Here is a 15,764-nt window from a genome sequence, read left to right as displayed (position 1 = left end):
ACGCTATTTTTCTTCCCGTGGGCTTCGTGTAGCTTTGTATCCGCTCATTAAGGTCTTTTTGTAATATTTTTCCTGACCCGTCGTCGGTTCCAGAGGAACCTCAATTTCAAGTCGTTGTCGGCGATTATTCGAGCACCTTTCTGCTCTTGAGGCTTATTCCTCTTTGCCGTATCACCTGCGGAAAAAGTCGGAGGCTCTAGACTACCTCAAAGGTGACGTCAACCGCGTCAGAATTGCTTGCAGGGAGCTAAGGTCTCAAGCGCAGGAATGAGCTTTGGAGGAGATGAATGCTTCGGCCAAGGTCCCTGCCCTCGAGGTCTAACTCCGCTTGACTCGAGGCAACGCAAAAGTTCAAGAGGATATGATTGGGAAACTTGAATCGGACCTCTAGAACGTTAAAGCCGAGATACTTGACGCCCGGGTGGAGGCGGCGCCAAACCGAGCCAAGGCCGATCATGAGATGGCGATTTATGTGAAGGATGCCGCTGATGCCCAAGCTGAGCTGAAGCAAACCTTGGACCGGGAGCGGAGGATCAAGGAATATGTTCATTGCAAATCTCGGAGGGAGGTGTTCGAAGAAATTGATGTAAGGGGCTTCGTTCTTTCGGAGGAATTGGCTCGATCACGGGCGGATAAACGCAATACTCGGTAGCTTCTCATCGATGTCGCGGAGGGAGATTTTGGCAAGCTATAGCTCTTTAGCGCAGAGTGTAGATTTTGCCGTTTTCTAGCTTGGCTCCGAATATATGTAGGGAATGCCTGTAGATGGAGATACGCTTTTTCTCGCGCACATGAAATATAAGGAGAAGTTTTAAAGTTTATTTCTTCTGTACCTTTTCCACGCTGTTGTTTTTTATCAGGCAGGCTGGTCTTGGCGTTTGGCGAGGTCCTTCTTAGTTCGGAACTGGTCAGGCAGTCCCGAGGACCCCTAAGTGTGATTCTTGATGTGAGAAGGTGCTGGGCCTCCATGCTCGGCCTGGTTGTTTAGGCTTAGTTTCCGAGTTGGGCTTCGACTCAAGACTTCATGTCTTTGCATTTTTTGTGCTCGTGCTTGCGGGTGGTAGTCGTATTTATCCTGTGCCCTTGGGCATTTACTGTTTCGACTGTTTTGGTTCCAGTCTCCGACTTACATTGTGACTCGAGCTCCTGTTAACCCATAGGTTTTTTCTGCCAGCATGGTCGGGTGGTGACGGCCCTCTGTGCTTCTGGGCTGAAGTGATCTCGCGGCCGCGTGGCTTAGGGATTTAGTTGGCTGATGACGGTATCATACGAGCCACGCCCTTAGGCATATTGCTTTTTAGCTATTTTAGCGGCCCAGAGTCGTGTTGCGACTCGGGCTACAATCGGCCTTTATGTCTCATCAAATCTTCGGGCGACGATGGTGGCGCTTGCACCGTGCCTTGAGGCGTGCTCTATTTTCTGGGTCCAATCTTTGAATCGCGTTGCGATTCGAGCTATAATTGACACTTAATTTTCCTTGATTTGGCGACGGCGGTGTTCATGTTGTGCCCACGTTCATGCTTCGCCCTTAGGCACATCACAACTTCCAGGTCCAGTCTCCAAGTTGCATCGCGATTCGTGCCGCGATTGACCCTTAAATTGCCTCGAGTCTCCGGGCGGCGAAAATGGTGTTTGCGTTGTGCCCTTATGAATGTTGCATTTATCGGGTCCAGTCTCTGAGTCGCGTTGCGATTCGAGCTATAATCGACCCTCAAATCTTATTGAGTTTCCGGCGATTTGTGGCACTTATGCTGCTTAGTCGTAGAGACCTTTTAATATGTGGCCCGTAGGCTTTGTATAGTTAACTATTTTGGATCCAGTCTCCGAATTGGGTCACGATTTGAGCTCATTTTGATCCTCAAGTTGTCAAAAAGCTTTAGCTGGCGACAATGGCTCTTATGCTGTTTGGTCGTAAAGACCTTTCAGTATGTGGCCCGTAGGCTTGCTTAGCTGGCGACAATGGCTCTTACACTATTTTTTTGCCCGTGGGCTTTGTGTAGGCTTTGTGTCCGCTCATTAAGGTTTTTTTGTAATATTTTTCCTGACCCGTCGTCGGTTCCAGAGGAACCTCAATTTCAAGTCGTTGTCGGCGATTATTCGAGCACCTTTCTGGTCTTGAGTCTTATTCCTCTTTGCCGTATCACCTGCGGAAAAAGTCGGAGGCTCTGAACTACCTCAAAGGCGACGTCAACCGCGTCAGAATTGCTTGCAAGGAGCTAAGGTCTCAAGCGCAGGCAGGAGCTTTGGAGGAGATGAATGCTTCGGCCAAGGTCCCTGCCCTCGAGGTCCAACTCCGCTTGACTTGAGGCAATGCAAAAGTTCAAGCGGATATGATTGGGAAACTTGAATCGGACCTCTCGAACGTTAAAGCCGAGATACTTGACGCCCGGGCAGAGGCGGCGCCAAACCGAGCCAAGGCCGATCATGAGATGGCGATTTGTATGAAGGATGCCGCTGATGCCCAAGCTGAGCTGAAGCAAACCTTGGACCGGGAGTGGAAGATCAAGGAATATGTTCATTGCAAATCTCGGAGGGAGGTGTTCGAAGAAATTGATGCAAGGAGCTTCGTTCTCTCGGAGGAATTGGCTCGAGCAGGGCGGATAAACGCAATGCTCGGCAGCTTCTCGTCGATGTCGCGGAGGGAGGTTTTAGCAAGCTATAGCTCTTTTGTGCAGAGTGTAGATTTTGCCGTTTTCTATCTTGGCTCCGAATATTTAGGGCATGCCTGTAGATGGAGATACGCTTTTTCTAGCGCACATGATATATAAGGAGAAGTTTTAAAGTTTTATTTCTTCTGTACCTTTTCCATGCTGTTGTTTTTTATCTGGCAGGCTGGTCTTGGCGTTTGGCGAGGTCCTTCTTAGTTCGGAACTGGTCAGGCAGTCCCGAGGACCCCTAAGTGTTATTCTTGATGTGAGCAGGTGCTGGGCCTCCATGCTCGGCCTGGTTGTTTAGGCTTAGTTTCCCAGTTGGGCTTCGACTGAAGCCTTCATGTCTTTCCATTTTTTGTGCTCGTGCTTGCGGGTGGTAGTCGTATTTATCCTATGCCCTTGGGCATTTACTGTTTCGACTGTTTTGGTTCCAGTCTCCGACTTAAATTGTGACTCGAGCTCCTGTAAACCCTTAGGTTTTTTCTGCCAGCATGGTCGGGTGGTGACGACCCTCTGTGCTTCTGGGCTGAAGTGATCTCGCGGCCGCGTGGCTTGGGGATTTAGTTGGCTGATGACGGTATCATACGAGCCACGCCCTTAGGCATATTGCTTTTTAGCTATTTTAGCGGCCTAGTCTCCGAGTCGTGTTGCGACTCGGGCTACGATCGGCCTTTATGTCTCATCAAATCTTCGGGCGACGATGGTGGCGCTTGCACCGTGCCTTGAGGCGTGCTGTATTTTCTGGGTCCAATCTTTGAGTCGCGTTGCGATTCGAGCTGTAATTGACACTTAATTTTCCTTGAATTGGCGACAGCGGTGTTCATGTTGTGCCCACGTTCATGCTGCGCCCTTAGGCACATCACAACTTCCAGGTCCAGTCTCCAAGTTGCATCGCGATTTGTGCTGCGATTGACCCTTAAATTGCCTCGAGTCTTCGGGCGGCGAAAATGGTGCTTGCGTTGTGCCCTGATGCATGTTGCATTTATTGGGTCCAGTCTCTGAGTCGCGTTGCGATTCGAGCTATAATCGACCCTCAAATCTTATTGAGTTTCCGGCGATTGTGGCACTTATGCTGCTTGGTCGTAGAGACCTTTTAATATATGGCCCGTACGCTTTGTATAGTTAACTATTTTGGATCCAGTCTCCGAATTGGGTCACGATTCGAGCTCATTTTGTTCCTCAAGTTGTCAAAAAGCTTTAGCTGGCGACAATGGCTCTTACGCTGTTTGGTCGTAAAGACCTTTCAGTGTGTGGCCCGTAGGCTTGTTTAGCTGGCGACAATGGCTCTTACGCTATTTTTTTGCCCGTGGGCTTTGTGTAGGCTTTGTATCCACTCATTAAGGTCTTTTTGTAATATTTTTCCTGACCCGTCGTCGGTTCCAGAGGAACCTCAATTTCAAGTCGTTGTCGGTGATGATTCGAGCACCTCGTAAGGTTCATAGCTCGTAGGTCGAGTAGATCGACGCTTTGCATTTTTGGAGCTGACATTGTCGGGGCTCGTTTTTGCCTGTGGAGGGAAGCCTGTTTTAACCGGTTCTTTCCGAAGTATATCGGAGTAATGGCCTGCAATTTTTTAGAAACAGTTAGGCATCCATGAGTCGCGTTGCAGTTTGTCATGCCTGTTGAGGTCTTACAGTTTGTGAAATATATCTAGTTATGCCGAGGCTGCCCGTTAGGGTCTTACAGTTTCGGATTTTTCCAGTTGTATGGCGATTTATAGCAGTCTCTGAGTCATCGAGTGTGTTTAAGCTTGAACACAGCTTCTCGTGAGCTCTGAGTTTCCTTTCAAGGGCTTGATGAGCCCGGAGTTCCGACCTTGGGGCCGTGCAAGTTGTCGAATTGCTTATATTGAGTCTCTGATTATGTCGGATCAGTTTAGGCTTGAATACCACCTTTTGTAAACTTGGAATTGTGTCACGAGGGATTTGTTTGGGGTTGCTGAACCATTTAAGTCTCTGAGTATATCGGATCTGTTTGATGGAGAAGCATTTTCCGCGAATATGTCGAAATAATCTTTCTCGAAACATGAAATGCCCTGAAGATATCCTTTATTGCTTGGAGCAGATATAGGCCGTGATGAAAATGCCGAAAATATATTTTTTATTTCTCGACGTAGATATAGGTTGTTAATACATGTTGCCTCGTTGACATAAGCTCGACCCGCACGGGTTCGCCCCCCCCCCCCTTCGCCCCCCCCCCCCTCCCCCCCCGATCATCTGATCTGATTGTATGGTTCTGTTTCGAAGCCTAACCTGCAATTTGTTGGCCCTTTCGAGGGGACGATGCCCTTTTAAGAAAAACCCACCGTGTGTCACCTGACTATAGATGGAGGAAGCCCAGCGATCTCGTTGTAGCCCTTTCTTGAGGGCACGCTGCTCTGCTAATAATCTTGTTGGTGAGACCTATGGGTTGCATATTGGAATGAATTAATAAAAATCCTTTAAAAAATGCAGAAATTATGGAAAATATTAGTTGATGCTAATGTATTGTTTTGAAGGTATATATGCACTTCGAAAATATTGTAGGGAAAAATTGGTTATCAACAGCAGGACCCCGATCCGGTCGAGAAAGGCATCAGCCTTACAGCCGAGGCATTCTTATGCCGCCTCCCCGCCACGATGAAGGCCCGTCTAGGCCATGAACAGGGACTCACCGAGGCGAAAGAGGTATGCCTCCTTTACTATCTGCTCACAATTTCTATGTTTCCCCCTCAGAAATAGTTTACGCATTGGAGAAGCTCGGCCCAAAAGTAAAGTGGCCGCAAAAGATGAGGTCCGACCCGAGCACAAGAAAGTCAAACGCCCTCTGCGAATTCCACCAAGAGCGGGGTCATAAAACCTAGGACTGTATTGACTTAAGATAAGAGGTCGTGAACATGCTCCACCAGGGGCACTTGAAAGTGTTGATGAGCGACCGAGGGAGAGCCAACTTCGCCCGTGGGCGTGAACAGCACCAAGGACTACCCAAACCGCCCTCCCCGGCTCGAGCCATTCAAATGATCATCGGAGGGGGCGACGATGCATCGATCAACAACGTAAAATTCACCACCACCCACAAACTCAATCGGTCAATCACTCATGAACGGTATGACGAACTCGAAGAAAGTATCATCTTCGATAAGTCAGATACCCATGGTTTGGCTTTTCCTCACTATGATGCCCTTGTCATTACTTTACGCATCTTTGATATTGATGTAAAACGCATTATGGTCGATGATGGGAGCAGCTCCATCCTCGCATTCTCACCCAAATGAAGCTCGAGGATAGGCTAGTGCCACGCTACATCACACTAACGGGTTTTAACAATGCAGTTGAGCGGACATCTGGAGAGATCACATTGCCCGTCCTGGCCCGGCGGCGTTACTTAGTAAACCACGTTCCACCTTATGGATCAAGACACGACATACAACGCCATCATAGATTGACCTTGGATCTACGCCATGAAAGTTATCCCTTCCAGTTTGTACCAAATCATCAAATTTCCCACCGCTTGGGGGGTATTCAGCATCCGAGGAGAACAACGCACCACTCGGGAATGCTACCGCATCACCCAAGACTGCACGCATACCCAACAGTTAAAAGGTAAAGCCAAAGAAGCATAGCAATCAACAGGGTCGAGGTCAAGCGGGGACGAGAAGTATGTGATCAAAGATCCCGAAGTCGTAGAAGCTGCAGGATCTACCATAGAAGACCTCGACCCCGTTCAACTAGATGACAACGACCATAGTAAAAAAGCTTACATCGGTCACAAACTCCAAGATTCAGGTAAGTTCCATCAATTTTTAGCTAACAACAGGGACTTGTTCTCCTTTTCCCATGCAGATATGTCGGGCACCCCAAAAGAGATAGCAACTCACAAGTTGAACGTCGACCCATTTTACCCCCCAGTAAGGCAAGTCAAAAGAAAATTCAACCCTGCAATAAATGATGCGGTCCGCGAGGAGGTTGAAAAGCTATTGGAAAATGGTTCTATCAGAGAATCAATGTACCCTTAATGGATCACCAATATGGTCATGGTGAAAAAGAAGAATTGGAAGTGGCGGATGTGCGTAGACTTCACACATCTGAACAAAGCCTGCCCAAAGGACTTATTCCTACTGCCCCAAATTGACCAGCTCATCGACTCAACAACCGGGCACGAGTTGTTAAGCTTTTGGGATGCCTACTCGGGCTACAGCCAATTCCTCATGGAGGAAGAGGACCAAGAAAATACCACTTTCATCACTCACTAGGGGACATATTGCTATAGGGTTATGCCGTTCGGGTTAAAGAATGAAGGGGCGACATATCAGAGGTTGGTGACAAGAATGTTCAAAGACCAACTCGGCAAAACAATTGAAGTTTATATCGACGACACGTTGGTCAAGTCGAAAAGGAAGGAGGATCACATCGACCACCTGAAAGAAGCCTTCGACATAATAAGACGGTTCAGCATAAAACTGAACCCAGAGAAGTGCGCCTTCAGAGTAACCTCGGGAAAATTCCTCGGGTTCTTGGTATCACAACGAGGTATCGAAGTCAACGTCGACCAGATCAAAGCTATAGAAGGGATAGCAGAGATCCTGACTAGAAGAAACAAGTGCAAAAGATGATCGATCGTATAGCCGCCCTATCGAGGTTCATCTCACGGTCCTCCCATAGATGCCATAAATTTTTCGGCGTACTCAAGAAAGACAATGGACTCCAATGAAACTCTGAGTGTGTCGAAGCCTTGAGAGAACTAAAAGCATATTTGTCTTCTCCTCCACTACTCGCCAAGGCAGAACCCGGTGAGGGTCTCCTCGTCTACTTGGCCGTATCTAACGTGGCCGTGAGCGCGGTCCTAGTCCGAGAGGATGAAGGTACGTAATCTTCCATTTATTATATTAGTAAAACCCTGGTTGATGCCGAAACGAGGTATCCACACCTCGAGAAGCTGGCCATGTCTTTAGTCATAGCTTTACGAAAGCTTAGACCCTACTTTCAGTGCCATCCCATCTCGGTAGTGACGACCTTCCCCCTTGAGGAGTATTCTGCACAAGCTCGAGCCGTCGAGCCGGTTGGCCAAATGGGCCATAAAGTTGAGCGAGCACGATATAACCTATCAGCCGTGAACGCCGATAAAGTTAAGAAGGTCCAAATTATGTCAGAAATTCACCCTGAATCATGAAGCAGTTCAACAAATTGAGATGACTATTCTAAAATCTCAAACGATCACTAAAGGGGTATGAGAGCATGCTGAGTGACACAATAGCAGGGGAACATGTCATAATTAACGTGTGAAGCATTCATTATAGAGATTAAGGACAAAGCAAGTAGGCATGTTTAGGAACATTCAGGAACCAATACACTAGTTAAACGAACATAAAAGGGTCAGATTATCCCAATTAAACTTAGGCAATCTTAGAACTAGCAGCATTAGGAGGAAGTTAAATGCTAAAGAGACTTAGAACAAAGTAGAAGTAACAGAATCGTGCACAAAAGTAATCCATAAAACATATTAAGCCATGGATTTCAGAGGTGGGAACACATGTAAATCAAAGACACATAGGGATGAAATTGCAAAAGTCAAGTGGCTTACCAGTTAAACGGACAACAATAAAGAACAAAAGATCCACAAGAACCCAGAAACCTCGATGCGTCAAAGTTCCCAAGAGCTTCAAAAGAACCCCGGGCAATGCGCGCACCAAGAGTAAGTTCGAACAGTAGACTCTCATTGGCCTTGGCTTTCAGCTGGCCAATGCATAACACATAACAAGATAATGAAGGAATTAACAGAGCAAAGCCTCAAATTTTAGTGAGATTATATCGATTAGGGTCTTGTGTCAAAGGGGAATGGGGAGGGGATTATATAGCAGTAAAAATTGAACGATCAAATAAGAAAACAAAATAAATCAATCATAGAATAAGGAAAGAAAACATGCAAAATCAGTTCAGAATTGATTTAGGAGAGAAATCAGGGAAACCCTAGTTCTAGAGGGGGAACACAAATAGTCGGAGATCTCACTGAATCGGACTTGTATGGCATGGTATGAGTGTACATATACGAAATAATGCCCAAAATCAAAGATTTAAGCAATTTTAGTTCGATCTCAGAAGGTCACACTTGCCAAAAACAAGCAAGTACTCAAGTAACACCATAAACGGACAACTAGTAGCGAGAGGAGACCAATAAGGTAAGTGAATCAGTGATTGATTCCATCTTAGGGTCGGATTTGGAGAGATTGAGATACAACGGCTAGGGTTCGTAGGAGAAGAGAGTGGAGAAGTTTTGAGAGAGGATTTTAGAGGGAATGGGATTAGGGTTAGGGGATAGGGTAATTTAGAAGGGGTTAGTTTATTAGGGGCCGTTAATCTTTTGAGATCAACGGCCAAGATGAAAAAGGGGAGCTGAGCGGGTCGTTAAAAAGGGGTTACCGACCGGGTTATAAATAAAAGGGGTCGTTTGGTCTTGGGCCAGGGGTTGGGCTAAGAATATTGGGTCAATTTGAACCAAAACTATTTTAAAGCTAGGCTATTATTTAAACACAAAAATAATTTATAAAAATGCTTGATAAATAAGTGTAATATTATTTTATACACTGAAATGCTTAAAAATAATAACTTTATATTATAAAAATATAAAAATACTATTTTGACACAAATAATATAAATAAAGAGCATTTATGTGTGAATATAGGCTATTACTGCAAAATTAGATAAATAGCTTAAATATGCTAATGTAATTATATGAAATGAAGTAAAAATATTTGAAATATATATTATAGGTGAAAACAAATAATTTTAGGTAACTAAGTCATCACAAAATAATTTAAAGGGGTAATTAATAAATATTTATATAATTTAAATGCAAGAAAATTAATTTAAAAGCTCTAAAAATTATGAAAAATTATAGAAAAAGCTTGTAAAGATTTGTAAACTAAATAATAATGCAAAAGTTCTATTTTGAAAGTATATAAGTATATATATATATATATATATATATATATATATATATATATATATATATATATATATATATATATTGAAAACATATGAGGCCAAATTGGGTATCAACAACGCTCTTTATGTTGGTCAACAAGTTGCAATCCAAAGGGATGACTATTGAACGAGAGGATCCATCCGTTCTCACCTCAACCCGGGTAAACTTCTCGTCGAACATCTTCTCCTCCTCAGGGTCGACGTCAGAACCAGATTCAGAATCATCTACGGTCACACCTCTTTCCCTCTCCTCGGCAGAGGAAGGAATGTCGACCGGCTTGGATGTCGACGGATCATTCCTCGGCACGATCGTGGCAACCTCTGGTAAAGGAGCAAACTCAACATTAGGAACCGAAATCTCAGCGTCTGAAGTCACGCCGATTTCAGGCACGGGCACAGCCGGCTCAGGCTCACCACCTGTTGATCTTTCGCCCCTTACTACCTCGCCGCCTTTTTAACGGAAATGCTTCCTCATCACTCGGCGATGACTCATCTACCAAATATAGTAAAGAAGAAGCCGTAGTCCCCGTTGATGGGGCAGCCGCCCAACGGCCAGGCCTACGCAGAGCTGAGACTTTAGAAGAAGCGGCGGTCCATGCAGACTCGCCTGTAGTCACAATGCTCAGAGACCTGGTCGGAGTACTCGACTAACAGAAAGCGGGGGTGGGAGCTTTTGCCTTCTTTGGAGCCCTTCGACCTAAAATCAAGGAAAACGCGTGAGTGAAAAAGAAAAACGATAATGAGGTCGAGGTGACCGAAGATCACAACTAGACTCACCGGTCGAAGAAGGTTGGGGCCCAAACTTCTTGTTGAAGGACGATTTCTCACGAATCCCCACGTGCGGGGAAAAACCTGAGCCTCCCAGTCAGGAATATCATCGACCAACATAGGAGGCTCCTTCTCGGCTGCACCATAAAAGAACTATTAGGTAACCAAAGGAAGACAGCAAACGACCAATCAACAAAAATACTTACGGGCGAAGTTCCACTCCTCGGGGAACCCAGTAGGGTCCGCCACCACGTGCTCGATTATGACGAAGAAAAAGTCGACCCAAAACCTACGATTGGTCTTATCGTCCATTTTCACCACCAGTCCCTTGGCCCCTCGGTGACGAAGGTGTATCATCGTGCCCCGATGAAAGCTCGGAGCGAAAAGATGTAGCAAATGGCAGATAGAGATTTCGCGGTCGGCCAGCTCCGCGTACTTTATCAACATAATAAAAAGTTTGTAAATATAGGGAGAGAGCTGGACTAGACAGTTATTGTAGTAGCGGAAGAATTCCTCCGCTAACGGGGGAAGAGGAAGAGAATATAGCCCACTCGAATGCGCAGTAAAATGCTCCTATATAGGTATGCATAAAATGCGCAGTACCCAGGACGATGAATATGGACCACATCGTTCCTGGCCAGGACCAGGTCAATGTGAGCGGGGATGTTGTACTTAGACCTAAGCTCGGAAAGATGGGCCACCCCCATTTCAGATTTCACATGCATATGCTCGTCAGCAAGAGACTTCGAGAAGTCTAACCTGGCCTTGTCACTACGAGGGACAATCTCCTCTACTGTGGGAAAGCTACCATCTTCTACAACAATGGCCTCCCCTTCATCGCTAACGGGCATGGCCACTGATATCGGAGGCGGGCTGAGAATCTCCTCGGAGTTCGAAGATGCGCTAGCCATTTGTATAACTATATAGGTGCAAAATAAATGGAAGTGAAGAAGAGATAACGATGGCGGCAGAAGAAAGTTGCAGAAAATGAGAACTCAAAAAGAACAAGAGAGGCAGATAGGCAAGCTTAGGAAACTCTAAAGTGTAAAGTTTCTATCGAAAAGGTTTCTCCCTTTATTTATAGAGAATACCAACGCATTAATCGAGAAAAGTAACTGCCACACGCGCTGAGATCGAAGTAACAAGTTCACAAGAAATGATGCAACGCATCGGGAAGATGCGTAATTATGACGCGTGAGGTTGTGACGTCATTTTGAACCATCATCATTAAGCGCAGCCCTCAAAGTGCCACATCACCATCTCGGCGACTACCACTACTCGACCTCCCCGTCCAAATTTCTCAATACTGCGGTTGATGAAGTCCGCTCATCAAAGCCGACCAAAAGACGACCTCGATAAGCGGAGGGACTAATTGTATGGGCTAAAATTCGACCGAGAAAATTTGGTATGAAGAGGAGATTATCACGATAATTACAACTCGGCGTAGGGGCTTGCCGAGGTCGAGCAATGATTAACGAGAACGAATCATCACGTGGCGCATATGGGCCGAAGTCGAGTAGCAGGAATGAAAGTAACGACTGGTATAATCTTGAACTTTCAAAAGGAATATTCCCTTGAATATTCCCTCTGTTGTACTTTTAGGGTTCTTTAGAGAATATACCCCAAGGATATATAGAGGAAGAGAGAGAAAGGGTGGGGGATTCGTTTTCGGGAGATAAGAATACAATTGTAAGATAAGCACTCAAGAAAAATACAAGGAACCAATTTAATTTTAGTAGAGATTTGACCTTTTTGTGAATTATTCTATTGTCATTTCCATTAAATCCAAGAAAGTGTGGAATATTCTCTAACGCTCGTGTCATTCAACACTGTTAGGGAAAAGAATCCTTCACCTTCTTCAATATTGGGTGAATATTCCCCTCTTTTTACATTTAATTGCCATTTAATATAGTTATTGTTTATCATTGCTCTTTCACTCACTCTTAACTGCATCATTTAATACCCATCAAATGAAATTGGTTTGAAGGCACTTTCACGTCACTCGTATAAAGACATTCAGATCTAGAGTTCATTACGTTTAACTAGGATTTATCCATCATTCTCTTGTTTAATTAGTTTAACAAAAGGTTTCATACTTTTTGGTCAAACAACAATGTCAAGAGGTTTCATTTTTTCCTACTTATCCATTTCCTCATAGTATTAATGCATATATTTAATAAAATTTATGACGAAGCGGAGTCATGTGACACCCCTTTGGTAACGTGCATCCGCCCCTGCTTGTTTATAGTAATTTGGCTCTTAATCCTTTTCGCTAATGGATTATCAGATAGGGAAATGAAAGTGTAACGTAGCTACCTTGTACGTAGTTGTTTTATTCATTCCAACTCTATATATAATCTTGAATCTCCCCTCTGTCTTCTTATGTGCATTCACCTAACGATTCTTTCAAAATGGAATTTGGAATGAGATATGTAAGGCAGATGCATGTGGCTCTCAGATTCTATGAATATTTCATTTCCTTTAATGCTTTACTAACATGAACATTATGATCACAATCATAATTAAGGGAAGATTGCTGTGAATTAGCATGCTGCTTTCTTTTTATTCATTTAGATCTACCTCATGCTTTACAACTTTTTTTTTTACTAACCTTGTAATTAATCAATTCTTAAAATTAAAAGGATATTTAGAGAAAAAGTGTTATTCAATTATTCAACCAATATTTATGCGAAATGATTGTTAAAAGACTTTTTAAACACATAAAGGTTTTCCTCAACCATAAACATAGGAAAACAATATTTAAACACTTAAGTATTTCTTATTTAATGCATGCCTAAAGATATTTTGCTTTTTCTAGCTTGGTAATGGTTCATGTCAATAGAACTATATGTCAGTCAACCCAAGGGCATAATATGTAAAATTATAATTTGTTTATACCAAATTAGTATTATTAAGAATTAATTATGACCTGAGACGGCTCAATGAAATGTTAACCAACTTTGAAATCGATAAAAATTGTTCAATTATCCTTAAGATCCTTAGTGACTATTAATTCTTCTTGTTTTTAATATTTTAATAGGTTCAAATATGTATTTTGGTCTGGTCAAATGTGTGAATTTTTTCTCTTTCGGTGAGAATTCCTGAAAAGGAACCAGTCAACCAGAGATAACAAGCTAGAAAGGAAAAAAAAAAAAAGTTGGGAGCAAGGTCATTCTAATAACTTCATTTTTCAGAAAAAGAAAATAAATAATTGGATCCATAAGATAAAAATTGTTCTTTTGACGGTATTAACATGAAATAAAAAACTTCTTAATTTCATTCAAAACTATGACGCCATCTTTACGTACTCTTATATTTTCTAGTCTTCATTCAACCATCTTTTCTAGAGAGATGTTAATTCTCAAATTATATTTAAAACTTTCCTCATTTTTCTAATACGTGTATCTTGGTCATAACTTAAGACCACAGCTAATTATATATAGTGCGATGTTTGGAATTTCATTTGCCTCATTACAATCAAACAAATCTCCCCATTTTGTCTCAAAACACCTGATCTCAAATTAGAGCAAATTAATGGCAGCTGAAAATGGCAGCACCAGATCCGAATCCACCACCGCCATTGCACCACCACCTCGCAAAATTGCACTGATCACTGGCATCACAGGCCAAGACGGCTCTTACCTCACTGAATTTCTCATTAACAAAAACTACGAAGTTCATGGCCTTATTCGTAGATCTTCCAGTTTCAATACCCAACGCATTAATCACGTTTACATCGACCCACATAACACCTACAAAGCCCGAATGAAACTCCACTACGCCGATCTCTCCGACGCTAGTTCTCTCCGCCGTTGGCTCGACATTATCCTCCCCGACGAGATTTATAACCTCGCGGCTCAGTCCCATGTTGCCGTGTCTTTTGAGATCCCGGATTACACTGCTGACGTGGTTGCCACCGGCGCCCTCCGCCTTCTAGAAGCCGTTCGGTCCCACATCTCTGCCTCTGGTAGGTCCCACGTGAAATATTATCAAGCCGGGTCATCTGAGATGTTCGGATCTACTCCGCCTCCACAATCCGAATCTACTCCGTTTCATCCTAGATCTCCTTACGCCGTTTCAAAATGCGCTGCGCATTGGTACACAGTGAATTACCGCGAAGCGTACGGGATATTCGCGTGCAATGGGATTTTATTCAATCACGAGTCGCCACGTCGAGGTGAGAATTTCGTGACAAGGAAGATTACTCGGGCTGTAGGGAGAATTAAAATTGGGTTACAAAGCAAGGTGTTTTTAGGAAATTTACAAGCGTCCAGGGACTGGGGTTTTGCTGGAGACTACGTAGAAGCAATGTGGATGATGCTGCAGCAAGAGAAGCCAGATGATTATGTTGTGGCGACTGAAGAGTCGCATACAGTGGAGGAGTTTCTGGAAGTGGCATTTGGGTACGTTGGGTTGAATTGGAAAGAACATGTGGAGATTGACAAAAGGTATTTTAGGCCTTCAGAAGTTGATAATTTGAAAGGAGATGCGAGTAAAGCGAAGAAAGTTTTGGGTTGGAAACCGAAAGTGGGATTTGAGCAATTGGTGAAGATGATGGTGGATGAAGATGTAGAGTTGGCTAAAAGAGAGAAAGTTCTTGTTGATGCTGGCTATATTGATGCCCAACAGCAACCTTGATCAAGTGTTGTCCGCTCTTTATTGTATTAGATTTCTTTAAATATTTTTGGTTGATTTTTACCTTTCATTTTATGAAAAAGTTCATTTTATACCAATTTGGTTTGATGAGATAATTATTTTTTCTATTTTCATTTTATCATTACTTGTTATTGGTTACGGCATTTTTGTTCTTTTTTTGCCACTTCTCTTTTTGTTCATTTTTTTGCCGCTCAAGGCCGTGCTGAATCTATGTACTAATTTTAGGTGCTTTAGCACCCATAGAAATTAGGAAAAAAAATCAAAATTGTCCCTATTCTATCGAAAATTAGTCACGTTTATACTTGTTTCTATTTTCGGTCCAAATATACGTCTGCCGTTAAGAAAGTAGACAAAATCGTCCCTAATCCTAATGGTTGTCCATGACTCAGCAACTAAAATGACACGGTGGATTCCATGTCACTATTTATTTTTCATCTGTAATAATAAATAACTAAACCCACTAAAATTAGTCTTCTTCTCTAACAACATACCACCATTGCTGCAAATTCAAGGTTTTTGTCCTGCTCCATAAAAGTATTTCATAAATTTCCATCATTACCGGTAAGTGTTCGAACCACCACTCCAGCTGTCTTCCACCAAGAAAATACCTCATATTCTCTCCACCTAGAAAATCATCAGCAATCACTCATCGTAAATACCTACCAAAAAGCTTCACTAGAAACCATTAGATCCAGAAGAAAGAAATCCTCCATAAAACCCATTTACCAGT

The 15,764-nt window shown here is 43.5% G+C and overlaps 1 protein-coding gene across 1 annotated transcript; it reads left to right on the top strand.

Annotated features, from left to right (window-relative positions):
- Positions 1-13,780: 13,780 nt before the first annotated feature.
- On the top strand, positions 13,781-15,234 carry LOC109213378 (GDP-mannose 4,6 dehydratase 2). Its single transcript, XM_019377168.1, has one exon. It carries the CDS (start codon positions 13,913-13,915, stop codon positions 15,014-15,016), a length of 1,104 nt encoding a protein of 367 aa, XP_019232713.1. The 5' UTR covers positions 13,781-13,912; the 3' UTR covers positions 15,017-15,234.
- The last annotated feature ends 530 nt before the right edge of the window (positions 15,235-15,764 follow it).

Source organism: Nicotiana attenuata, unplaced genomic scaffold, assembly GCF_001879085.1.
Source record: "Nicotiana attenuata strain UT unplaced genomic scaffold, NIATTr2, whole genome shotgun sequence".
Classification (NCBI taxonomy): Eukaryota; Viridiplantae; Streptophyta; class Magnoliopsida; order Solanales; family Solanaceae; genus Nicotiana; species Nicotiana attenuata.
This window is presented reverse-complemented; position numbering and strand designations above follow the sequence as displayed.